Source organism: Mycteria americana, chromosome 11, assembly GCF_035582795.1.
Source record: "Mycteria americana isolate JAX WOST 10 ecotype Jacksonville Zoo and Gardens chromosome 11, USCA_MyAme_1.0, whole genome shotgun sequence".
Classification (NCBI taxonomy): domain Eukaryota; kingdom Metazoa; phylum Chordata; class Aves; order Ciconiiformes; family Ciconiidae; genus Mycteria; species Mycteria americana.
The window spans coordinates 6,179,656-6,205,413 of NC_134375.1; the positions used below are offsets into that span (position 1 = coordinate 6,179,656).

The 25,758-nt window shown below is 64.5% G+C and overlaps 1 protein-coding gene across 3 annotated transcripts; it reads left to right on the forward strand.

Annotated features, from left to right (window-relative positions):
• The first annotated feature begins 520 nt into the window (after positions 1-520).
• Positions 521-25,620, forward strand: LOC142415728 (semaphorin-3D-like). 3 transcript variants are annotated; one of them, XM_075514400.1, is made up of 18 exons: positions 521-711; positions 12,990-13,195; positions 18,255-18,415; positions 19,161-19,223; positions 19,470-19,589; positions 19,923-20,025; positions 20,498-20,626; positions 20,957-21,102; positions 21,343-21,457; positions 21,623-21,692; positions 21,876-22,020; positions 22,101-22,323; positions 22,444-22,532; positions 23,009-23,050; positions 23,327-23,484; positions 23,720-23,784; positions 24,038-24,168; positions 24,254-25,620. In XM_075514400.1, the coding sequence occupies exons 2-18, from the start codon at positions 13,072-13,074 to the stop codon at positions 24,668-24,670; spliced, it is 2,301 nt and encodes a 766-aa protein (XP_075370515.1). In that variant the 5' UTR covers positions 521-711; positions 12,990-13,071; the 3' UTR covers positions 24,671-25,620. The 3 variants fall into 3 exon arrangements, with proteins under 3 accessions (XP_075370515.1, XP_075370516.1, XP_075370517.1); XM_075514401.1 differs by having other exon boundaries at positions 23,366-23,484; XM_075514402.1 differs by lacking the exon at positions 12,990-13,195.
• Positions 25,621-25,758: the final 138 nt, after the last annotated feature.

Consider the following 25,758-nt stretch of genomic DNA (forward strand, 5'->3'; position numbering starts at 1 on the left):
CAAATCAAATGTGCTCCAGGAATGCACGGCGTGCTCCCCGGCCACCGACGGGCGTTCGGACCAGACCAGGGCTTGTCCGGGGTGCAACCCGCCGCGTGAATGTATAGTACCTACGCCGGGTCCCCGGCCGTACGGGCCCCCTCCCGCTGCCCCGCGCCGGTGCGCAGCCACCGGAGCCCAAATCCTCGCAGAGTTCCCCTTCCGTAACGCTTCGTGCCTTGAGCGGCCCGTGGGCCACAGCCGCCCTTTGGAAATCCCCCCCGCCGGGCAGCAGCGGGACGGCCCCCGGCCCCCCGGCCCCCCGGCCCCCGGTCCCCTTCCACGCGGCTGCATCCCGGTTCCCCACTCAGCAGACAGAGAGGAGCCGTGCCCCCGTGGGCTGCCGCCGTGCCCCCGTGGGCTGCCGCCCCGCCGCCATGGGCCCCGGGCTGCCGGAGGAGGCGGCGGGCCCCACGCAGGCCTGGCAGCCGCCGGCCGAGGGCTCCCGCTGCCGCTAGATGGCAATGGCGGGCCGCGGGCCAGCAGCCCGGCGGCGGGGGTAGCCCGGCGGAGCGGGGGGCCGGGGCAGCCGGGGCAGCAGCGAGCGGGGCTGCCGCCCGCCCCGGCCCCTCCCTCCCGCCTCCAGGTGCCTTGGGCTCGCCGGGGGCCATGCGGCGGAGGCTGCCGGGCCGGCAGCAGGGAGGGCTCGTCCCCGCCGGGGTCCCGGGGCCGGTGAGTAGCCGAGAGCCGGGTTTTCTTGGTAATCAGGTGGGCAGCCCCGGGCGGGAGCGGGCTGCCCCGTTCCGCTCCCCGGGAGACCCGACTGGGGTGGCGGTCCCCGGGGGAGCTGCTCAGCCCCCGGCTGAACCAGGGCTGGCCCGCTGGAAACTCGTCTGCCTTTACGTCTGCTCCGCTGCGGTTTATGTCGATGTGCGGGGCGGCTTAGGAGCGACTTGCCTTTGCCCAGCTCCTCCAGAGAGAACAGAGCTTATTCTGCTGCTCCGTTCGCCGGAGGACGCGATGGAAAGTTTGTGGTAGTAATCTTCTGTGGTGCTCTCTATGAATGCCTTAACCTGGGTTCCGGGAGGTTTTATTGCTATGGTAAAGCGCTCTGTCTCCAGAGCTGGTTTTCCCGGGACCCCTTGGCTCCGATGCTCTGCTTTGCTGCTAAGGTTTAGCAGCCCGAGATCCCGTATTGGACAGATTGTCGCTAAATACCTCGTCTGTGCCGGGGACTTTTCCACTGCTCAAAGACAGCTTTGTCGGATTTCCCCCACCCCCCAAATGAAAATCGATCATTTGCCTCCGAGCAGTTGTGACAGCCTTGGTCCGGGGAGAAAAAAAAAAAAAAAAAAAAAATAGCCTCCCTGGTCCGTGGGGGGAATTGTCCCCTGCTCGGGCTTCATGAAATCTGTCGGGACAGGGAAATTGTCCTTCTTCAACCTCCCTCTCTGCAATGCCTCGGCTCTCAGAAACCTCGGGACATACAATATCGCAGGCAGAAAAGAAACAGAGCCTGAGAAATGCCGGGTGCTCTGCGAAGGAGCCCTTCTTTAACTAATGATGCTTCTGCTTGGAAGCGTTGCAGAGCCTGGGGACAGAGGGCCGGGACAGGAGCCTTACACTGCTCGAGCCCCTTGAAGGTGCTGGGTGGGTGTTTCAGCGTGATGGGGTTGTGATAGCCAGGGTGAGGGTGGGAGGGAGAGGACCAAATGTTTATTTATCTCTAGAAACAAACGACAAAGCACTTGACGAACTTCATTTAAGACAAAGAGGGTTATTTCTTCCTGTCCTTGAAATAAGACCACCTCTGGCGTGAATGATGGCTCCTGAAAGTGTGCGGCAGCCCTACGCAGCAGCCGGGCAGCCTGGCCGCGGGATGCACTGTCCGCTGGAAATCATCAGGAGGCACCTAACAGGCAGGGTGTAGCTGGGCTTCGGTAAGCCCCGAGCCTCAGCTTGCTGCCGTGGCTGCGTTTAGTCAAGCAGTCTATTGCCCATAAGGAATCACGGCATTAATCTGCCTGCGGAGCACAGGCCTGACATTTCTGCTAAGCTGGAAACCGGCGTTTTTTGATGCAGCCTCGTGCCCAGGGGAAGGGGGCAAGTGCTCTGGGAGAGCTGGTCACAGAATTGCGGCTATCCCGCACACATGCTGGCCACGCGACCCGCGCGCAAGTCCTGGGGAGCTTTCTCTTTGCCAAGTGGAGCGTGTCCCAGCTTTCCGCCAGCCGGTCCTCACGCAGCCTTCAAAGGGAAGGGGGTTTGGCAGCCCTGATGGGTCACTGGCTTGACACGATGGGTTGCTGTAACGTATAGATTTCTCCTGCTGAGTTAACGGTATTGAAAACGAGAGAGACACAAACACCCTTGTGATTTATGAGCCGGGGATGGGGAAGTCAATTGGAAAGCCAGGGCAGAGATATCGGCTCTATAAGAAATATGGGAAGAATTCATCCCTAATCTAATCTCACCGAATTCCACGAGGATGCAAGACAGGGATCGTTTGCTCCGGTTCCTTAGGTTGAGATTTGAACAGGAAACCCCCAAGGACGTTAAGTTGTTCTCCCAAATACAATGCGCTTGTCCGTGGAGGCCGGAGGGGGGATGCCACAGCGTGGGCCATCTCGCCTTGCTAGATGAGAGGCGATGCCAGGCTGCGGGGCTGCCAAGCGGCGCTAAGCTCAAGCAGAGGGAGCGGGAGCCAAGCCTGGGGTCCTCGGCAGGACTTGCTGCTAACGACGCTCTTTGCCAAACCAAGCCCTTGAGCCAGCAGGGCTGGCGGATGTTCTCGCCGACGAGGGTTTCTGGCTGCCTCACTCTGCTGTGCTCCTGTGACACCCTCTCAGGGGCTGTTTACAGTAAGGATGAAGATTTATTGTAAACCTTGGCTCCCAGGCTCTCGGAGCTGCCTCTTCCTCCAAGTTTGGTCTATCCCCACTCCAGCTGGGATTACAGCGAGAGGCGTCTTCGAGAGCACAGGGTAATTAGGTCTTTACAGGCACTCGCTCGTGCAGTTACGAACCTGGTGTTGAAAGCAAAGATACAGAGATCAGTCAGCTGAGTAACCCCCCGGCCCCGGCGGCAGCTGGGAACGGCTTTCGGCCAGGGAATGGGGGGACGCACCCGGCCTCACCTGCCCTCTTTGAGGAGCCCTCCCTGGGAGGAGGTCTGCGCAGGGGGACCCCACCGCACCCTGCTTGGGGTGGCAGGGAGCTCCTGCAGAGGACAGGCTGCAACGGGAAAGAGGGCGAAAACGGCGTTACCTGTTCTGGGCTGGGCATCCAGCTTTGGTCCTCTCTGGTCCCCGCAAGCCACCCCTTGCCTCCCCACCTGCTTCTCGCTTCTGCCCTGCTCACGGGAGCTGGCTGTACCTTCTCCGACTCCTTTTGCCTGGGGAAAATGAAGCACAGAGTGGCAAAATGACCGGTGTGAGGTGGCAGAGCTGGGCTCACAGCGCAGGGGACCGAGTCACTCTGCCTCTTTACCGACTAGATTATCCCAAATCACAGCCATAAAAATCCAGCATCTGCTTGTAGCTAGATGCCAAGGAATGACAGTGATTTCGTGGTACCCAGGAGGCAGCACTCCATATTCCCGGCAGAGATGAGCCTTTATTATCCCTGGATGTGGGGGGCACTGTAGGACGTTTGGGCTCTGCCATCCCCATGCTCAGTGACCCCACGTACCCCCGATCCACCCCCGGCTCCGCCGTACCTGCAGGCACGCCACGCCTGCACCCGGGCCAGCACAGCCCAGCTCCGGCAGCGGGATGGCACGGCACGGAGCGCAATTGTTGCAAACGTCACCCCCAGTTGACTTGGGAGCCTGCCCAGGATATGGTTTCGCTAAAACAATGCCGTTCACAAGCCATGCGGGGTTATTGTTCTTGTCTCGCGTGCTGGCGAGCTGCCATTTATTGTGCGCAGGAACTACTCTGCTTCTCCCGCTGTCGAGTTCAGGTTTATTTCCCCGTTTTCCAGGAGGAGATCACTGATGTCAGCTAATTTGGCCGGAGCGCTTCGTAGCGTGAAAGGAAAAAAAAGAGGCTTTCGGTTTCAATCTGCCCCTTGTCCACTGAGAGAAGAGCTGGTCTTCCCACGGTGCGTGCTCCCGCGCGGGCAGGTGGTGACAGCGCTGCCACCGCGTGCTGGAGCCACAGGCTCGCTCGCGCACGGGCAGCGGTAGAGCCAGGCTTCGTGCTGAGCTGCTCTGTGGCGTAGGAGGATGAACTGCTGTTTGGAGGAAGATGGGATGCTTGGGGTCAATCCCTGCCCTGCTGCGGTTCCCCTTTGGCCGTGGGCAGGTCCCTTAGTCCCTCTGTGCCTCAGCTCCACACTGGAATATCAACAGCCACGGTGCCCTGCCGCAGCGGGACGCTGTGCAGATGAGGGCACGGAGGACTGAGAGCCCTTCACGTGAGCTAGGGGTTGGAGAGGAAGGATGCGTCCTGGGAGCCGCGCCCTGGGCGTGCTACGTGGGGGTGGTTGCTTCTGGGCTGCGCCGGCCGTCTGGGGGCCCTGGCAGAGGGAGCCGTGCTGTGAGGAGGTACCTCCGCTTGCGACCACCCGCTGGGCTGGGTTGGCTGACCATCTCTGTTTTGGCTAGCCAGCTAAACGACTGCAACAAGGGGAGCTGTCTGCCTCGGAGCGTGCTGCTGCCAGCGGTCGCCCCGGGTCCCCTCGCACAAAAGCTACGGCAGCCGACCAGCAACTGCCCTGCCCCAGCCCCTGCCAGATGCGCCTTCACCTTCAGCTCAGCCTGGAGCTGACCTGGGGTCTCCTGGGGAAGCACGGATGAGCGGCCAGCTGGGGTGAATGGCCTGGCATCCGTCTGCGGCGTCTTCGCTGGTCGCTGATCCTAGGAAATACCCTGCCCGGAGGCCGCAGCCCGGCTCCAGACAACTCCCTTTGCCACGGCAGAGCCGCTGGGGTGGGGACCGCGAGGTCGCTCGGGAGCTCCCCGCCAGGCGCAGATGCGTCCCCGGCTCCCCGAGCAGCACGCCCGAGCAGCGGGCAGCCCCTTGGGGAGGCTGCCGGAGCGTGGTGCTCTGCAGGGCTCCAAGGCGTGCACGCCAGAGAGCTTACCCGGCAATCCAGGCTGTAATTACCGAGGAGCTGCAGCCAAGAGGCTCTGAGAAGAAGCAGATAACAGTGCAGGCAGCCTCCATCCTCATTAAAATACTTTCTCCGGCAAAGCCCCCCACGCCTGCCCAGCCTGTTCCAATTAGCGCAGCGGGCCGGGAGAGCAGAGAGCAGGGCTCCCGTTGATGAAAAGAAAACATTGCAAGGGCTTTCAAGCGTCGGGGGAGGCGGGCGGCCCTGGCTGGGACAGCGAGAGGCCCTGGGAGCGCGACCGGCAGCCGTGTCGCAGGCTGGCGACGGAGAAGCGGATGAGCCGGGTCACCGAGCAGCAAAGCAGGTGCTTCACAGCCAGCTCCCGCCTGGGACGGCCCTGGGATTCCAGCTGGGGAAATGCCGCGAAGCCAACAGCTCTCGGAGAGGTGCTGAGCGTCCCTGCCCAATGGGTCTGCAGGTGGGAAGCGGTAATCCCACCGCGAATGAAGAAAACGCGTGTCACAGATTGTGCAGGTTTGCTGCAAAATGCCTCGGCCGCTTGAGGTAGCAATGGGCTCTGGCGTGGGAGCGCTGGAAAAGCTGCAGCCTGCCTGGCCGGGGAGCAGGGGTGCTTCTGCGCTCCCCAGGGCTGGTTCCTTCGTGAGGCACCCCTGGGGATGGAGCTGTCTCCAGCCCCTGCCTCACTGCTGGGGTGCTTCAGGGAGGCCCCTAGGATCTTGGTATGTGCCCACCGGGACCCTGACCGAGCCCACCGCTTCTTTTCCAGGGGCCACCAAGGGACCAGCAGCCCGTGACACCAGGTTGTGGCTGAGCCTGCCCAGGTTCAAGCTGGTGACCCAGAGCTGGCAAGCTCTGTATGAAAACCCTGGGTGTCACCCAGCCCCTCTCCCCAGCAGAGGCTTTTCAGCCAGCCTGGGGCAAGAAGCATTGGCAAAGCTGTCCCTGGCTAGAGTCCACGCCGACTCCTGGCCTTGGAGCCCCTGCCAGGTTGTAGCACGTGCGTGATTCACCCAGACCCAGCCTGGAAAGTCTGAAGCCCAGAAAACGGCTCCTGAGCGGGGCAGAGCTCCCCAAGGCTCCCGAGGGCTGTAGGGAATGTCAGGCCACGCGGCGGGCAGGTGACAAGGGCGGGTTTCAGCTGGCGGCAGCATCGTGGTATAAACGGCTCTGAGGAACGCGGCGCTGCCTCCGGGGATGCCGGAGGCTTCGGGGAGCTGGCCTGGCCGCAGAGCGGGCAGCACAGGGCCTCTTCACGACCCTGTCTGGGTACTTTACACAACACCAGAGGGTGGCAAGACCCTTCCCAAACGTGACAGAATTTTAAGCTTCCCAATTGCATCGGGAGGTAGGTTGGGAGTTTAATACGCCAAGTAAATCTGGAGTTTAATACGCCAGGTCAGTCCTGGCTGGGCTGAGATGAGCCGTACGGCTGCTGCCCAGCGTGAGACACGATTGCTCCGTGCTTGTCCCACCTCCCTGACCCTCTCCGTTGTCTGGAGAAAGACTGTCTGCCCAGTCTTCTTCCTACGAATTTGCCTCTGCCACTGCCAGCTGGCGTGCTGGCACGGTTTGCCCCCTCGGAGCCCTGTGCTCTGGCAGCATTTTGGGTGAGAGGAGACTTGCAAGGTGCAATTGCGCTGCATCTCCGTCCGGCTTTCTCTGCACGTTGGTCCTGCTGCCCCCCTGGTGCTGGATGCCCTCGGGCTGAATTAGAGGCAGGAAGGGTGGAGGTTACTCGGCTGGCGCTACCTGGCTCAAGCAGCAAGTTCAGGAACACCAAAAAGCCTTGCAGGACCTGCTGCCTGAAAACATGGGCCAATCCAGCCCATCACCGTGCCCATCACCGTGCCCATCACCGTGCAGTGAGACAAGCCGGGCTGCCGGGCCACCTTCCCAGCCCAACGTCCGAGACCCAAGCCAGAGCAGGCGTCACCTCTCTCTCTCAGTAGCAAGGGAAAGGCAGGGGCTGAGCCAGCGGCCTCATGAGAAAGGGATTAGCAGGGTGTTAAGCGAAGCCAGCTCCTTATCCCTTCATAAACAGTTATTAATATCCTGGCCAGCCTTGGGCTTGGTAATTTCCCATTTGCTTTCAAAGGATGCGGTCCCAACTGGAGCATGCCTGAAGGTACTGAAACTTCGGGCAGACACACATCCTTAGAGGAGATGCTGTGTTTGCCCTTCCAAACGTAAGGGTGTGCCCCCCGCTAAGGACAAGGAGCTGAGCCTGGCTCCCACCTACCAAGGCCCCAAACAGAGAGGGAGCTCTCGTCCGCGCAGGAGGGCAGGGACAGCTGGGCTCTGCCGGGGCCCGGGGCGCTGAGGGCAGGTTCACAGCCGGGGACGGACACGGCTTCGTCCGTGCGGCAGGGGAGGCGGCGAACCGGGGGAGGAGGCTACGGCCCGTGTTTGCGCGGCGGCGCAGCTGGAACGCGCTTAATGCGGCGCGCCGGGGCTCAGGGACCAGGAACGTTGGCACGTCAGCACACGTAAGAAATAAAAAAGGGAAAAGCGCTCGCGCTCTGACGCGCCACCACAGGCAGTGAAGTCCCCCTGATACCACCCAGACCACAGGGTGTCCCCGCCCCATTGCCGTTGTCACCAGGTCCCCCTCGGCGAGGAGCCCTCCTGCCCGGCAGCGGTGACGTGCTGAAGGGCCGCAGCGCGCCAGCAGCAGCTGGAACTCATTCCGCCCCGCTCGCAGTGCTTGGCACGCTTCGTTCGGCAGCAGTGGTTGGCGAGGAAGGGTGCTCTGGGGCTAATTGTGATCGTGGGCTTTAATCTCAGGAGGCGAGAGTGTAGGAGGCTGTCGGGAGATGTCCCGGCTGGAAGGGAGCCCGCTGGCCAGCCTTGCCGTGCGGTGGCAGAGAAACGCGGGCGAAGCGTGAGCAACCTCAGCCTTGCTCTGCTATTGAACGACTCCTCCTTTCAAACCCTCCGAAATCTGCTCCCCCTCGATCTTTGGGGCTCTGCGTGGGCGCGTGTGACTGCGTTACTGGAGGGGTTCACGGAAACCCCGCGATTTCGCAGGGCACGCCGTGACACCCCGGTGCCACTCGAGCTCTGGCGCCGGCTTTTGTGGTCCCAACTCGTGTCACGCCGCAGAGGCATCCTGTGCCTCCGTCCCCATCCCACAAGCAGCTCGGCACCGCAGGCTTTCCCGGCGTCGGTCCTGCGCCGGCCAGGCAGCTCTGGGGGAAGGCAGGGAGGGAGCTGAGGGCCCACCCCGGTGGCTTTGTCCTCCCGGTTGGAGAAGGACGACAGCTGCCTCTCCCTGCAGCTGCTGGGGCATCCATCATCCTGCGCGGGACGGAGGGGAACCGCCAAAGCCCTGGGCTGAGCGGGGCGGGTTTCCGTGCCTGCGTGGGCAGGAAGGGGGGCAGGCAGCTCTTCAGGAAGAGGGACAGCCGTGGGCAGAGGTGCACGCCGAGGCGCGCCACCGACGGCTCCAGCTGCGCGCGCGGCGGGCACGCGACCGTGTGCGGATGTGCGCGCAGGGACGGGCGCACGGGCTGAGCCGTGGGAAGGCGCCGGAGAGGGGGAGGCTCTCTGATGGCAGGGCACGGCTGTCCTGTCTGCTTCGAGGCCTTGCCGGTTGCCTGGCTTTGCTCCTCAGTTTCTTTGCAGGGGCAAGACTCCTTTCTCCCGGCTCCCGAAAGCGGCAGAGCGGTACCTGCCCTCCCCGGCAGCGAGGAGAGCACCCACACCCGGGGCTTCCGTGGGGGCAGGCGGGACAGTCTCAGGAGCCTGAGGCTCGGGTCTGGGAGCCGGGGCTGGGCTGCTCGGGAGCCTCGGGCAGTGCCAGCCCGTGGAGGGGGGTCTCAGCTCCCCGCGGCTCTCCCCTCTCGCAGTGAGCTTCAGCGCAGCGTTTCCGTCCCCCGCAGGGAGGGTGACTGCGGCCGAACGCCGACGCGGGGCGCAGGTCCTCTCCTCCCCCACGCTCCTCTCCCCGGAGGTCCCCCAGCTGCCGGGGGCCAGCGTTTCACCTCCTGCCCAGGGCCCAGCCAGCCCCGCGGTGTAACCGAAGAAGGCACTAGGCTGCAAATGGCGTGCGGGGATTAGCCGGGACACAATTGGGGCCTGTGAAAGCGGCGGAGCACGTGCCGGGCTGCGCTGGCCAGGGGGGCTGCTGCTAGAGCCGCAGGATCGCTGAAGAGCTCGAGCTCAGCATGCTCGTCCCTCTCGGGAGATAATCCGTAGCCTGATAAATCCACTGCCAGGGCCCTTCCCCTCTGAAGTCGGGGCTGTTTTACACTATTTGTGGCATCGCAGCAAATAGGCGTTGTCAGGAGGAAACTGGCGCTGTCACGGATAAACAATTCCCTCCCATACCCCCACGTCTCAAACAGGAGGGATTTGTCTTTTCCTTGTGCTGCTCAGTCTCTGGCAAGACCTTCCAGGGGACTTTGCCTGCAAAGGAAAAATTGAGCCCCACGCCATGAAACGGTGGCTCTGGGTGACAGCCCAGAGCCTTAAACCTGCCGGACGCCTGCAGGGCCCTGGTGGAAGGGGAGGGAGGGGAGGGCACAGGGCAACCGCGGGGACCAGGGCGTCTGGTGGACTGCTGGCACAGAGTCAGCACCGTGGTGTCACCGCCCGTGCCGCCTACACCAAGGCACCCTGGTGACTGCCAGCCCCCCCGAAACGGGGCTGCAATCACCCACGTCCAATCGCCACGACCCTGGTGCCCGGCGTACGGAATCGTAACCCCCAGATGCCCCCCTGCCCAGCAGCCTGCCCTCATCAGCACTTCCCTCTCCAAACCGAGATGGAAGTAGTTGCAGCTCCAGACAGTTGATTATTTAAAGCTGTCGGGAGTGTTTAATTTAACCCTGGATTCATCATCCGCAGCTTGTTTCCATCCACTAGACACCCGTGCTCCCCCTCTCAGTATAAACTCTGCCTCTGCCGAGCTCTTCACCTCCAGGCAGATTTGGGCAGAGGTTTACAGGCAGGGGACGTGACCCTGCCGCGTGTTCCCCCCGGTGTCCCCGCTCCGGCTGGCACGGGGAGGGATGCCTCACTGCGGGCACAGCCACGTCGGGAGCTGCTGCTGGCATTTTAGCTGTGCATCGGGGACGGACACGCCAAGTCCCTCACCGCTGCCTGGGCACGATGGCGAGGAGCCCGAAGGCTTGGCGAAAGCATGATGTGTAGGGGCAGCCTTTCTTATTGGAAGTTATCCTCTGACAATTTTTTTCTTTCCTTGCCCACTTTGAGCCCCTCCAGCGAGACCCCCACTTTTTCTGACCCTGCACCCAGCTACGCCAGGGCTCTGGGTTCCTCCCGCGTGCGGCTGCTGCTCCTGCTGCCATCAAACCTGCCTTTGGCATCCCGGGGCGAGGAGACGAAGCGCTGGTGCAACCCAGCCGTACATGGGAGCGTGCAGGCGGCCCCGCTGCAGGCATGCGAAGCATCCCCGCTGCTCCCTGATGCTCACCCCGCGGCCGTGCGTGGGCCTGTCCCGGAGCGGTGCCCTGCCCGCCATCCAGAGAATCCCAACCCACCCTGGCATCTCCCGGAGCTCCGGGTCATGAAAAGTTCCTCCCAGGGCTGGCTTAGCCCAAACCTAAGCCTAGCACAGGCCCTGCTCCATTTATAGAAAGCTGCAATTAGAGGCCAGCGTTTTCCCGAGTCCTCCAGCAACTGAATGCACGTTGGCAAAAAGAAAAAAAAAAATTCCCTGTCAAATCCCAGGCACATCCCTGCGATGACCCCTCGATTAGCAGCGCTCGCTCGGGGCATGGCCACGAGTCAGCAGGACGGGTCTGGGAGACTCCGCTGCAGAGAGCTGAGCATGGGGAAGGGCTAAAAGGGCTGGAGCATCCCCGGGACAGGAAAGCCCCGTGCCACCTCTGCCCGCTGGGAAGCCAAGTTGGCCGGTCCCCAGTGTGGCTGGGGGGGGTCCTGATCCATGTGTCGAGCAATGAGCAACTTACGCCTAGCTTAACCCATTATGTTTGTGGGTTTTTTTGGTTTTTTGGTTTTTTGGTTTTTTTTTTTCCCTAGGCAGTGGTTGGCCTGTCAAAAAGTCAGCCCAGGAAAGGGGTGGATGGGTTGAAAAAGCAGCCCCAAAGCACAGAGAGAGAGAAAAGGGCCCAGCCTCCGCGCTGGGGTCCCCCCCGGTCCCAGGGCGGTGCCCGCCCTCCTGGGGCGCAGGCTGTGGGGCACAGCGGGTTGTGCTGGCCAGAGCCGGAGCAAGGCAGGGGCAGGAGAGGAGCCGTGCCCAGGGGCCCAGCCTGGCCACGGGCTGCCGCCGGCTCCCTGCCTGCCGGGAGGGAGAGGAACCCCAGCCTCCGCAAGCCCGAAGCCTCCTCCCGCAGCAGAGCTGAGCGCTCCTTCTTGCGGAAGGCAGGGACCAAGGCAGTTGGAAAGGCTTGGCTGCGCCATCCCTCCTACACAGCCCTTCGCCGGGACGGCAGAAATCCCCTGCTCCTTGGGCCAAGAGCCTTTGGCCAGGAACGAGCCAAAAAGCTCATTTTAAATCTTTACCCGTGGGTCTGAAAGAACTTAATACGCAGCGAGAGGGGAAGTTAGCCAGAGCTGCCATTTAGGGACCGGGAGATGTATAAGCAGGAAAAAGCATCTAAATTGCCTGAATTAATTGCTGAGAGCTGCCGGGCCAGCCCCGCTCCCGGCGGGAGGTGTGGGAGCGGGCAGACGGGGCTGTGAAACCCCGCGTGCCTCTGAGGGGGTGTAAATGTAAGAGAGCCCTTCCAGCCTGCCACGTCCCGGGGCCAGCGGATGCTGGTGGCCTGGGAGAGGTCTGCGGTGACCGGGCAAGTTGCAGAGCTACCGGCCAGAGTGAGGTATCACGTGCACAGGCAGCTGCAGCTGATGCTGAAGGGATCCCGAAAGCGGCATTTACGGACAGCGCTCCGAAACGTTAATTCAGTAAGAGGGACAAGATTTAACCCCAAGGTGAGATAAGACGGATCTTAGAGGTCCCTCACTGGGCTCTGGCCAAGCACCGGGGGGTCTGAGCAGATCCTTAGCAGAGGACGCCCAAGCTCCGAGAGCCCGTTGGAGGGTGTACCGCTCCCAAAGCCACCACTCCCTCCTGTCAGTCCCCCCGCGATACTCGAACCCGAGCGCTCCCGAGTACCGCAGGCTGCGGGCATGCCGGCACCGCACCGCACGCCTCCCCCAGGCAGGCTGTAATAGCCGGTCTTCTGAAGTCCCTGGACGGGAAATGTGCCGGGGTGGCAGAAGGGGCTGCCGGTGAGGGGGTGTCCCAGCCACAGCTGCATTTCCCAGTACCCAAACCGGCCCTGTGAGCACCAGCTGCTCTGCCGGCTCCCGGAGGTGGAAGGTGCAGGGTGTCCCAGCCGGGACAGGCGCGGCTCACAGCAACGGAGATGTTCAGAAATCCTCCTCACCCTACTGGAACCGTCGACGGCTGCTGAGGTTGCGAGGACAGCCCAGCCAGCGAGACACCCGTCTCCTTGGGCCCCCGCTTTGCCTCCCAGCCCAGCCGGCTCGGGCTGCGTGAGCTCTTCAAGACAAGCCTTGTCTCCCCGCAAGCCCGCGCTCCCCGGGGAGGGGGGGCCCAGCCCCTGGCAGCCTGCAGGTGCTCTGCTCAGATAAACGCCGACGAGGCACTTCCAACGGGCACCGCGGGGTCTCCAGCCCGCGCCTGGCCGCCCCGGCCTGGCGCGCCGAGCTCGCTGTGGCTGCGACCTCCCCCCGCAGCAGGCTGCACGGCAGCCCCGGCTCCTATTGCAGCTCTGTGGGTGTGCGCGGGGCTGGGCGCTCGCTCTTGGTGGCTCCTCTCCACCAGGCAGCTGGCCTGACGTCTTCTCGGGGACGAGCTGACCTGCTGAGCCGTCACTCGCGGTCCCTCGAGCACCCTCCCCAGCCAGGGGCCGGTGGGACGGGGGTGCCAGCCTGCACGCAGCCCGCCATGGTGCAGCCTTCCCCCTTCTCTGCTTGCAGCTGGCGGCGGAGGCGGCATCTCGGCACTGGCCCACGGTGCGGTGAGGGCGAGCTGCCCCCTCCCCAGCTGCAGAGCGCCAGGATGCAGGCTGCTGCCGGCCACGGGCTGCCCCTCGCCGCCTTCCTCCTCTGCCTCCTCCTGCAGCAGCTGGGCAGCAGCAAGGCGTGGAAGCAGCACGCCCCGCGCCTTCGCCTCGCCTACAAAGGTAAGGGGCCTCCCGGGCGGGTTTCCCTGGGGTCTGCGCCTTGCCTGGGAGGGCTGGGAGAGCGTCCCGCAGGCGGGGAGCGAAGGGGGCGGCCAGGGCGCGGAGGAGGCGGCGGGAGCCCCGCCGGCGTGGCTGCGGCACCTCCACGCAGCGGGCCCTCGGGACGTTTCATGGCTGCGGCCCTGAGCGCAGCCCTGAGGGTGCTGCGCCGGCGCTGCGGGCATCGGAGACGGGGGCGGAGGAGGGAACACCCTGCCCTGGTTCAGCACGATGCCGGGACCAGCAGGGATGCCTCCTTCTGCTCAGACTCCCTCTGGGCATTGTACCGTGTGTCCCGGGCCGGAGCCGGCCTGGGCAGCCCCAGGTCTTCAGTGCAATGGGGACACCGAGCCCCAGGCAGCGCTGCCGGCCCCTTCCTCTGCCTCCCTCCTGCCCCAGCTCAGCCCTTCTGCCCTTACCCCTCCTTTCCTGCCGAGGAGAGGCTGGTCCGTTGTACAGACCGTTTCCCTGCTGCACTTTGCCCTCGCCCCCTGCATCTGTCTGGTCTGTTCAGATTAGGAGCTCTTCAGGGGAGGCACAGTTTGCTCTTCTTGTGCCTGGTGCAAAGCGGGGCCTCTTCTCGGTCGTCTGCAGATGCAACGGGAGCAGGCTGACAGGTAGCGCAGGACGCGGCCCGGCAGGGAAGTGCAAAAGGGGAGAGTCTCAAGGGAAAGGGTCTCCGCAGGGGAACGACGGGAGCGGTTAGAGCAGAGCCCTGCTAGCCCGGCAGCCGGTCACTGCCACGGGCCTGCAGCACGGACTTGGGCGGTTCACCTGCTTTCAGCTTCTCCTATGTGAAAAAGAGCAAGTTGCAAGGACAGACAGCTCAGCACACCCCCAGTGCGGCCCTGGCCGTGGCAGCTGGCAGGGCTCGGCCAGCCCTTCTCCACACCTGCGAGGCGGCGGAGCGGCTTTCCCACGCGCATCGCGCTCAAAGGTCTGGGGCCGGCCTCTTGGCCCGCTCCGTCACCCCGGGAAGCTGCTCTCCGGGCAGCGGCCGCCAGCGGAGTGGAAGGTGCCCCAGAGGGCTGGACCTCCCAGGGACGCGGGATATCCCTGCGGGGAGATGGTCCCCGCGGATCGCCCAGCTGGGAAACACGGTGCCGGGTCTGCCTTGCCTTGGAGCCGGAGGCGGCAGAGCAGGGCTGCTGGGGCAGCAGGAGCGCAGAGGGGCTGCCGACCTCAAAGCCCCACGGCGTGCTGGGGCCAGACATGCCAAAAGCCCTCAAGTCCTGGGCAGAGGCAGGAGGGGAAGCTCCCAGCATCAGGAGGGCTCAAGGACAACGTGAACAATGGCAGGGGATGTGACTCACGGACAGCGCGGGGTAGGTTCAAGGACACAATGCCTTGAGAAGTTTAGGTTTAAAAACCCCTAGAAAAAAAAATAAAAGGAGGCCTTTGAGCATCCGTCTACAGGATCAGCCTTGCCCTCAGATCCCAGCATGGGGGAGGCAGGCAGAGCCCTTGGGTGGGGGAGAAGATGCAAGCAGGCTTGCGAGAAGGAAATGACAGCACCAAAGGCTGGGAGAGCAAAGGAAGGATGGGGCACAGGGCACGGGGCCAGGAACAACAGCAGCGGCTCCCACCCGGCCGAGGAGGCGAGGAGAAGGTTTATAATAGCACGCCAGCAATCACGGCCGCGTGAGAGGCAGCCTTCGGGTAAGCTGGGTCAGGCTGGGTCAGTCCTGGTGCTGCCCGGAGCTCAGCCTCTGTGTTTTCTGAGGCCACACAGCAGTGCAGCTATGCGGCGAAACCACGGCATGCCTCCCAGCTCCCCTTACTGTGATGAGCCAGGGCAGGCACAGCTAGGAGTTGGCAAACGGGTCTTCCGCCAGCCTTTGATCTGCAGCCAGCCCAGCTGGGCACGGCCCAGAAGCCGTCACCATGCAGCAAGTGCTCAGGAGCGCGGGAGGCTGGTGGGTCTCTGGTTATCGGTACCAAAAGCTGCACTGGCACGTCTCTTATCAGCCGACGGCAGCGGGGGCCTGGAGCCTGATTTAGCACCAAGCTTCCCCTGGGCTTCAGGGCTCTCCTCCACCGTCTGCTCTGTGCGATGGCCGGGGGAAGGGGAGAGGACAGGCCCCCGGCACAGCCGGGCTGTGACCCCAGGAAGCCCAGGGTCGCCCTGCACTGAGGATGCTGTGGCTAAGGGGCAGGCGGAGATGATGGATAGGACAAGGCGGTTACGGTGGTCCCAACAATAAAGAAAAACACCCTGGCCTTGGGCGATAATGAGCACAAAGGAGAGGACGTTCCTCCAGGCTCACCCATCGGTTTAGCCACCGCGCAGCTGCTGCAGAGGCCGCCTGGTTGCCCGCCTTGAGGGTCGGGGCTTGGATCCAACGCCCGGTGCTGGACCGGGGGCGAGAAGAGGCTGGTTTGGGCAGAGCAGCTTCCCGCGCGCGGGGTCCGCAGCCGCAGCACCCGACATCCCCTCGGTGAGGGAGCAGAACCGCGCCAGAGTCGGGCTCGGACCCTGGTGGTCATTGACGCTGCCAGAGCTCTCGTGGTGCGAGTGCAGGGCAGCGAGTCCTTCCTGGTCCTCCCACGCACTATCACGGCAGCAGGGAGGGCTCCTCCATCGTCCTGCCCCACTTTGTCCTCGGATGGGGCCGGGCAGGTCGGAGAGTGGGTGACATTCCCTGGGACCAGCCTTGCCCCACTCTGCTTAACTACACCCGTGTATTGGATGAACCTGGGACCCTCCCTCCCTCCCCGCCCTGACTCCCCAGCACCCTGCCCAACATTTCCCCCTGGATCCGGCAGGTCCCGGTGGCGTTGGCAGACACAGGAGGGTGGGCAATGCACAGCAGCCCGCTGGGGACCCGGCGGTGACAATGGCCCGCAGGCAGGGACAGGAATTCAGCTGTTAATCCCATTCAGCCGGTGGGAAATGGCTTGGAAATCTGCCCCCCATATCCCTGGCACCCAGAGGACGTCCCTTGGGAACTCGAGGGACAGTGGGGAGTGAAGCGGGGCTGTGCACGATTTTTGCGGGAGCAGGAGGAGGGCCAGGAACCCCCGACACAGCTGGGAGCGGCTCCTGGCAGCGGGGGATTTGTGTCCCACAGTAACTGGAGCTCTGACCCCAGAGGAAGGAGAGAAGGAAACGATAGCTGGGAGCGAGCCTGGCTGCGTCGGCGAGGATCCGGGCAGGGACCCCCGCCTGCCGCCTGGGGCCCAGCAGGTCCTTGCCCCGCAGGGACGAGCAGACGTCAGTGGCGTTTCCAGCTTGCAGGCACTGGGCCCGCTTCCCCTCTGCCCTGGAAACGGGGTGGAAGGAAAAGAGACGCAGCCTCCCGGGGCAGCCAGTCCCCTTTGAGCGCAGCCGTGCCCCTGCCCACGTACGCCCCACCTGCGCCTGCGGCCGCACGTCCGCCCGCGCTCCCATCCACGCTGGCCAGCACCGGCTCCCCTTGACAGCTTCCCTCCCTCCGTTCCTGGCACACCGCTCCGATCCACATGATTTTGGGTGGTTTCTCAGCCTGGGTCTTACAGACCACCCCGGCTTTCCCGGCACGCCCCGCCTCCCTCCAGCCCCCATCCAGCAGCAGCCCCTCTCCATCTCCCCGTCCCATGGCCCTGTTTCTGCACCTTTCCCTGCACAGCCCCAAAGCCCAGAGCAGCCTTGCCGGCGCAGCCAGCCTTGCCCTATCCCTAGCCAGATCCCACCGCTTTTGAAGAGGAAAGCGATGTGTTAGGATTTCTGGAAGCTCGGGGCCGGTCTCCCCTGCCGTGCTCTCTGGGAGCAGGCGCTCCCCGGGGCGGCAGCTGCTGCGATCCTGTGTCGGGGCAGCAGCTGCCCCGGCCACGCTGGGGGATGCTCGCCCCGGCAGCCAGCCCCAAACCTGGCGCTGCACGTCACCAACCCGTGCGGGCCCCAGGGATGGTGTTTCGGGAGTGGTTCACCAAGATACAAGAGCTTATTGTCCCTCTCACGCACCCACGTGCCCGCAACTGTGCCGGAGGGGCCATGCTAGCCGCCCCCAGGCTTCTGCGCAGGAGGAGCTGCAGCCTGAACAGCAGAACCTTTCCCGTGCCCCGCCATGTCCGTGGCGGGGTCCATGGCGTATTTTCCCGCTCGGCAAGCTGGCTCTTCCCTCCAGCAGTGCCAAAGGGGTGCTCTTAAAAGCCCTTTTCCTGAGCCAGGCTGATGCTGGATTTAGGCTGTGTCTCAGGATGCGGGGCCGGGCAGGGGGGAGGGGGCAAAATGTGGGGTGGCAGAAGCAGGGTCAGAACAGCACCCAGGACACAGCCGGGGACTTCCCTTACGAGCTCCTTGGGCCAGGGACGGGCCATCAATCTGTCTGTCTGTCCCAGCGCACCCACCCGTCTGCCTGTCCTGGTGCCTGGGGTAAAGCCCAGCGGCCGACAGACTCTCCACAGAGTAAAAGGCTCAGGGGTGGACACAGGAGAGAAGTGTCCCGCCTGGGCTGTCGTGGCTGTGTTTCCTACAGCCTTTCCTTGGAGGGATGCTTTGCCCCAGCAAATGGCCAAAACCTTTTTAATATAAACTCTCTCGTTCTGAAGCCCATGGAAAATGTGCTGGGAGTTACGGCAAGCAAGTCTTCTGTGTTCTCAGCCCTCTCCCCATGGTTTTGGGGTGCAGAGGCGTCGGGGCTCCAAGAGCTCCTCGGAACGGCGGGCTGGAAGCTGAGCAACCTGGGCTCCTCGGGCCGGACCGCTGTCCTGCCCCGCGCCCTGCAAACCAGCCCAGCCCAGGGCAAGGGCAAGGGCAAGGGCAAGGGCAAGGGCAAGGGCAAGGGCAAGGGCAAGGCAGTTTTCCTCTTGGCAGGGGTGACTCGCTGTTTCCTCCAGGTAGGCTCATGGGAGGAGGCTCCATGAGGAGCTTTGGGCACCGAGGGCGGTGTTTTTCTGCCAAGGCAGTGGCAGGAAAGTTGCATTCCCTTGAGGCAGGGGTGGGTAGCCGGAGCTGTCCCGGAGACTGGGAGCACGGGGCCTCCGGCCGCTTGTGTCGCTCATGGATGGGTTTCTCTTTCTCCCACCTTACGCTCCTCAGATCTGCTGAAGTCCAACAGCTCTCGCCTGTTGCTGGCCTCAGGGGATGGGCTGGATTTCCAAGCCCTCTTGATGGATGAAGACAGGGCCTGGCTGATGGTGGGAGCAAAAAACCACATCTTCCTGCTCCACCTGGACCATCCCAGCAGAGAGCCCGAGAAGGTCAGTGCTGGGAGGAGGGTGTGAGCGTGACCCTGGCCAGGCTGGCCCCTTCCTCCCCGGGAGCCGCTCCTCGCTCCGTGCCGGGGCGCGGAGGTGAATGTGCTCCCGGCCGGGCTAGTGCAATGTCACACATTTACACCAGGATGTCTCAATCAGCGGGGTCAACCCATCCCTGGCGGTGTTGAGCCCCGCGGGGACAGGTCGACGCCAGGGAGGGACAGGGCGGCTTGGCCGGGAGAGGAGACCTGGGTGGACCCCGGGCGAAGTGGCAGGGCAGTGCCCGGAGCCCTGCTATCGCACCGAGTCCCTGCTGCTGCTGCAAGAGCTAAAACAACTCCAGCAGCGAGACCGCTAATGTCATCCCAAGACATCCTGCTGGTGGGGCGTGCAGCTCAAGCCCAACAAAAGGAAAGCCCATTAAGGCGCTGCAGCCTGGCGTTCCCACGGGCCAGGATCCAGGAGAGACTGCCCACTGTGGCTGGGCGTGCCGTGGCCCACCCAGGCTCTGTCCCCACGCCACATTCCCTCTGAGCCTATTTGGCAGGCTGCCCGCCAAGCTCGGCCGGGCCCTGGGGGCCCAAGGGGGTGTCGGACCCCTTGCGGAGCAGCCCCGTGTCCTCACTGTGCGCCTGAGCCTGGCAGCAGCTTTTGGCTGAGCCCGTTCCCACTGGTGCCCGCGGGAGCCAGCTGGCCCAGGCAGGTCCAGGAAAGCAGGGGCTGCATCGGTGGGGTCTCTGTGTTGCAGATTTTCTGGCCAGCCTCCAGGGAGCAGGTTGAGCATTGCCAGCTGGCGGGGAAGAACGCGGAGGTAAGCAGGGCTGGCAGCCCCCGGCTCATGGCTTTTTGTGGTTCGCCATGGATATTAAACACCCACATCACCTCGAAAGGGAGCGTGGGATCTGCCTAGGACGAGGGTGTCGAGCCAGACCAAGTTAAGCTTAGCCAAGGGAGGATCTGGTCGGGGCTCCCGCGTCCCAAGCAGTCACGCCACGGGGCCGGGCATGAGTGTCCAGACCTGGGCTCAGCCCGCTAACAAACGTCTCCCCTCGAGCAGACGGAGTGTGCCAACTTCATCCGCCTCCTCCAGCCCTTCAACAGGAGCCACGTGTTCGCCTGCGGGACCGGCTCCTACCAGCCCGTCTGTGCCTTCATCCAGCTGGGAGCCAGGGGGAAGGTGAGGGACACCCAGGCCAGCCATGTCCCCATTGCAGGTGGCAAGAGACCCCCCAGTTAGGGGGGGAGGGAGCCCCGGAGCCCGGGGAGGGTGACCAGGCAGCCCGGCGCAGTCCCTGACACTTGCGTGGCCTTGCTGCACGTGGTGAGAAGCACTGGGGCAGCTTGGCAGTGCCAGGGTGCCCCATGGGGACAGGACCGGGTCCTGGCAGCCCCCTCGAGGGACCCGCTTGTTGCAGAGCCGAGCGCACCAGCCTCCTTCCCACTCTCCTCCACATGCCCAGCTTGTTTCCGGCCTCCCCCTGGGCTGACATCTCCCTTTTGGCTCCGGCAGGGTCCCGGGGCTCCCCCCATGCGGTTGGTGACCCACTCCTTGGAATCGGGGCGAGGACGGTGCCCGTACAGCCCCCGCGAGCCCTTCACGGGACTCCTCGTCGGTAAGAGGGAGCGGGAAGCATAGGCGACGCTGGAAGGTGGGAGCACTGGGAACGGTCTGTGCTGGGAGGCGATGGCAGCGGTGCCTGCACCCCTGCTCTGCTGCGCGAGGCTGCGGTCCTGGGCTGGTGCCCGAGGGTGTGTGTGTGCGAGGAGCCATCCCGCAGAGCCCAGTCCTGCCTCGGCTCACCCCGACCTCGCGGTTCCTGCACAGAATGGCGAGTGCGGGGTGTAGGTCGAATGGCATGCACGTGGGGGTGTGCGGTGTCACCAGCCTCGGACCGGCACTGTGGAAGGGCTAGGTGGGTGTGGGGCTTAGAAGCCACGCTGGGTCACCGGCCTGGAGGAGGCTCCCAGCCAGGCTGTGCCACCTCCACCCTCCCCGAGCCCCCGAGGACACAGAGGGGTCCTGCCAGGGTACCTCCAGCAGTGGCACCCCAACTCATCCATGCCCCCCCGCCTCTGACCCCGCAGATGGGGAGCTGTATTCAGGCACCTCCAGTGACTTCATGGGCAGCAGCGCTGCCTTCTTCCGGACCTGGGTCCACGGGGCCGAGCAGAGCTACATCCGGACGGAGCAGAACCAGGACCACTGGCTACATGGTAGGAGCGGGGGAACCCGTGGGGCGCGGGGGGCCCTCCTGCCCGCTGGGGAGAGGCTGGGGCCAGCACTGGGTCCAGAGCTCGGTGGTCTGGCCCTCTTCTCCTCTCCGGGGGGAAGCACTGATGCAGCTTCTGGTGGGACCCATGCTCCAGCACGCACTCTGCAGCCGGAGCACCAGGAATGGGGCTCTGCCTTCTGGGTAGCAGGGTCTCCATGGGGCACCCCGCGTACCCTCAGCATCTCACACTGCTCCCAAGGGCTTCCAAGGGCAGTACAACAGGGTCGGATCAGGGCACGGGGCCATCTTGTGCCGCTCCTTCCCCCCGCAGAGCCCGCGTTTGTCAGCGCCTACACCATCCCCGATACCTACAACCCACACGACGACAAGGTCTACATCTTCTTCCGCGAGACGGCCATGGAAGCTGGGCAGTGGGAGAGGCGGCACATCCACGCCAGGGTGGCCCGGGTCTGCAAGGTCAGTCACAAAAGACCAGCGTGCCGTGGCCGGGTGTCCCACCAGGGGGGCTTTTACCTTCTCTGGGCTAAGAGGCATCCCAAGCAAGGGCTAAGAGCAGGACTTGAGGGCGTCACCGCACCCCTACCACAGAGCAGAGGGCTCAGGGCTGGGAGCGTCCCACTGCGGGGACCGAGGAGCGCATGGCGGTGGGGGAGGCTCGGAGAGGCCGGGCTGAGCCCGGCTCTTGGTGCCCGGCAGAACGACGTCGGAGGGAAGCGCAGCCTCATCAACCGCTGGAGCACGTTCCTCAAGGCCCGCCTGGTGTGCTCCATCCCCGGGCCCCAGGGAACCGAGACCCACTTCGACCAGCTCGGTGAGTGCACAGCCCGCTTGGCAGCTGGCAGCAATGCTGCTCTGCCACGGCTGCTCCTTCCAGTACACCCCAGGGAGGTGGGCATGGCATTGAGGATGCCCGCCTGCATCCCCTGGACCTGTGCCCCGGCTCCAAGGCGCCTCATCTCCACCCCTCTCTTGGCAGAGGATGTTTTCCTCCTGCGCACCCGGGACCCCCAGAACCCCCTCGTCTTTGGCCTCTTCACGGTCTCCAGGTGAGCTGGGCTCTGGTCCCCCAGGCTGGACCGGCTGTGCCAAAGGGATTCGTGTCACCCCCTGGGTGCCACGCACGACTCCAGGGCCGGCAGGGGACAGCGCGGGCGCAGGGGCACGGGCGTGCGTGTGCCTGTCCCCCGTGGAGCGGCAGGGACGCTGACAGCCCCGCGCTCCCCCTGCAGCGGCGTCTTCAGCGGCTCTGCTGTCTGCGTCTACTCCATGGCTGCCGTGAGAGCTGCCTTCAGCGGCCCCTTTGCTCACAAGGAGGGATTCGACTACCGCTGGGTAGAATACAAGGGCCGCGTCCCCTATCCCCGTCCCGGCACGGTAAGGGGCTGGGGAGCGGGGTGGGGGGGAGCGGGGTGGGCTGGCCTGGCCCTAACGTGGCTCCCCATGTTGCCACGCAGTGCCCCAGCGAGACGTACGACCCCCTGCTGCGGTCCACCAAGGACTTCCCCGATGAGGTGATCAGCTTTATGCGCACCCACCAGCTGATGTGGGAGCCCGTGTACCCGCAGGGCCGCCAGCCCGTCCTGGTGAGGGTCAATGTACCTTACCGGCTGCGGCGGCTGCTGGTGCACAGGCTGGAGATGGAGAGCCGGCACTACGACGTGCTCTTCCTCGGCACAGGTGGGAACTCACCCCAGCTCTGGGGACGCTGTCAGCACGTGGCAGCTGGCGTGGCACACCGGTCCTCCCGGCTCGGGTGGCTCCCAGCCCTGACAGCTCCTTCTCCCGCTGCGTTCACAGATGAAGGTAAAGTCCTGAAGGTGGGGCTGGCCGGTGGGGTGAGCCGCGGCACCGAGGTGATCAGCCTGGAGGAGATCAGTGTCACTAAGGTACGGGGATCCAGGCCGAGGCCGGAGCGTGCAGCCTGCCGGCGCCCCGTGGCTCCCTCCCTGCCGAGCTCCTGCAGCACGTCCCTGGCCTCGCCTCACTGCTGGTGGCTCCCGCCTGCCCTGCCCGGTGGCTCCCGCCTGCCCAGCGATGCTGCTGGCATGGAGGGGAGCCGGGGGGGCGGCAGCCAAGCCACCTCCCAGCTCCCCGTCCAGTCCCTAGGGGGGACGGGGGAGGCACACAGGAGCCCGAACTAAAATGGGAGGGCTAAGCCCAGGTTTGAAAGCACGGCTGCCAGGCAGGGCTGCCCGCGCCGAGCAGCGCCAGCCCAGGCTGCTGGCACGGAGCAGGAGGAGCTGGGAGCAGGGACCCGGGCCGGGCCCCGGCACCCTGCCACCCTAGGGTCCCAGCCCCACTGGCGGGCTGGGGCACCCAGGAGGGACCGACGTGGCTGCAGCACCCTCTCCTTCCCCTCCAGGTGCCTTCTCCCATCCTGGACATGAAGTTGTCACCGAAGCGGGTGAGTCCTCCCTCCTGCTTCTTCCTAAAGCAGGCAAGGGACAGGGCACAGGGGGCAGCTGGCCCCAGCCCCTCTGCCTGGGTCCCGTGGCCGCAGGGCTTGCACGTTTAGGGGATGGGCTCCTGCCAGGGCAGCCTAGGGGGTGGCAGGCTCTGCCCCCGCTCCCTCTGTCTTCCAGTGCCCCCACCCCAGCACGGGGCAGGCGGCTCCATTCCCCAGCTAGCCCCGGTCTCCAGCCGTGGGCACTGACTGTCGCTGCTCTGCTTGCCCGAGCAGCAGGAGCTGTTTGTGAGCAGCACCCACGGGCTGCTCCAGCTCTCCCTGTACCGCTGCGAGCTCTACGGCAAAACCTGCACCGACTGCTGCCTGGCCAGGGACCCCTACTGCACTTGGGACAGCAAGACCTGCGCCCCTCACCTGCTCACCGAGAAGAGGTGAGCGTCTGCCCAGGCCAGCCCTGCTGTCCCCCGCAAAGGGATGGTGTTCGGAGCAGGGAAGGACAAGCCACCGGCCCTGGAGGCTTCACCCGTCAGCCCAGACCCCTACTGCCAGCCTGCCGGCCGGTCCCCCAGCCCTCCCTGGTCCCCCTTCTCCCTGGCTGCTCTGCCACGGCGGGCTCCCGCAGCCCGGCGTGGGTGCCTCCCCGCAGCCCTCTCTGCTCTCCCACAGGCGTGCCCGCTGCCAGGACATGCTGAAGTCTGACCCACTCAGCCAGTGCCAGGACACTGCAGAGGGTGAGCGCCAGCCCCAGCCCCTCCGAGGAGCCCCAGTGCGGGCGGCCAGCTCTGCTCGGGGGCCAGCAGTGCCCAGGAGGGTGGGCGGCGTGGCGCTGGGAAACCAGTGCCCTCCAGCTGCACCAGCACCATCCGCCGCAGACCCCGTGCCACCCTCCCTGTGCTGGATGCTCCGTGCTGCCCTCCCTCCCCGCCCGTCACACAGCTCCCACGCAGGGTACTCACCCCTTCCCCTCTCCCGTCCCCTGCGCAGGGACCGCTGCCGTGGAGAAGCTAGTTTTTGGGGTGGAGAAGAACTCAACCTTCCTCGAGTGCCTGGCGCGCTCCCCGCAGACGACCGTCCGGTGGCTGGTGCGGCACAGCGAGGAGATGGGCCTGAGCGAGGTAGAGGGGACGGGGTGGCGGGGACGAGGCGCAGGGGTGGCTCGGTCCCCTGGGACTGACCCACAGCGCTCTGCCTTTGCCCCAGGTCAGGAACAACGGCCACTTCTCCGTGCTGGAGCAAGGGCTGCTGATCCGCCAGCTGGCGAGGGAGGACGCAGGCACCTACGAGTGCCAGGCGGTGGAACGCTCCTTCTCCCGGCCCCTCACCCGATACAGCCTCCGCGTCATCAGGCACGAAGCCATGGAGGTGCCACCTTACAAACGGAGCAAGGGGGCCGAGCTGGGAGGGAACCACCAGAGCCCCCGGCCCCGGATTGACCTGCACCCGGGCTACAAGGGCTTCCCGCGGGGCCTGGGGGCACCGGGCACCAGCCTGGATGTCTACTGCAACGCCCTGCGGCACCAGGAAAGGCAGCGGCAGAAAGCCTGGCACCAGAAGTGGCAGCACCCGTCCCCGGACAGCAAGAACGGCCGGGTGCGGCGGCACCCCCAGCCCCTCTGAGGGGGCAGCGAGCCGGGGCGCCTGCAGCTCCCTTCCCGGCCTCCCCAGGGCCCTTCTCGCACGCGGGCACCAGCTCCGAGACACCTCTCGGCTTCCCGTGCAGCAACGCCGCGCTGTTACTACCTCAAACCCTGCCAGTCCCCGCTGCCTCTCCATGCGTCCCACGGGGCACGCTGGGGCGAGGGCACGCAGCCCGCACCGGCTCTCCGAGACTCAAAGCTATTTACGCCCTGCAGAATATTTATTCTCCTTGTTTTCCCCTGGCCCTTAATGACGATCGTTAGCAGCAGCAGTAACAAGCACAGGGGACAGAGAAGGGAAACAGCCAGCTCTCACAGAGGGTTCCCCAAGACCCGGCAGCACCCAGCCCGGCCACGGACACCCGCGCACCCAGCCCCCCTCCCTCCGGAGGCGGCAGGGCCCTCGCTGCAGCCCCAGCAGCGCGGTGCCTCGGTGGGGTGCTCCCCTGGGCGGCTGCGGAGGGGCCGGCGGAGCCCAAACGCCGCAGTACGCGGCGGGGCACGGCTGCTTGCTGAGCCCGGGCTCCAGCAACGGGGCACCTGGGGTTTGCAGAGATGCCCGCGCCCAGCCCGGCCCTGACCCACTTCCAACCGCACTGCTTTTTAAAATGTTGACACGCATTTTACCGAAACGAGAGAGAAACAACAGGCAGTTATACCAACTTCCAATTTATTATTTTTTTTAAAAATGACATGAAACACAAGTAAAAATAAATACATCATATAAACAACAAATTGTTCAAAGTCTCTGTTCTGGGAGATCAGGCGAGCACATCCCGTTCGACAGAGAGAAGAGGGAAGCACATGATCATGCGTGGGGCCAACCGACCGACCCACCCTGCTAGCGATACTCTTCTTTCCAACCACAAAAAGACAGGCCACGAACTAAGGCGGTAGTAAAAAAGAAAAGGAAACAAACAAACAAAAAAAGAACCCCAAAACAACGGAAAACCCAAAATGAGACTCGGCGATGGATTCCTTCAGGCTCCTGTGGATCTACCAGAGACCCCAGCTCCGTGCTGGGTGCCACCAAGGTGGGAGCCACCAAGCAGCAGCGCAGCCGCGGGC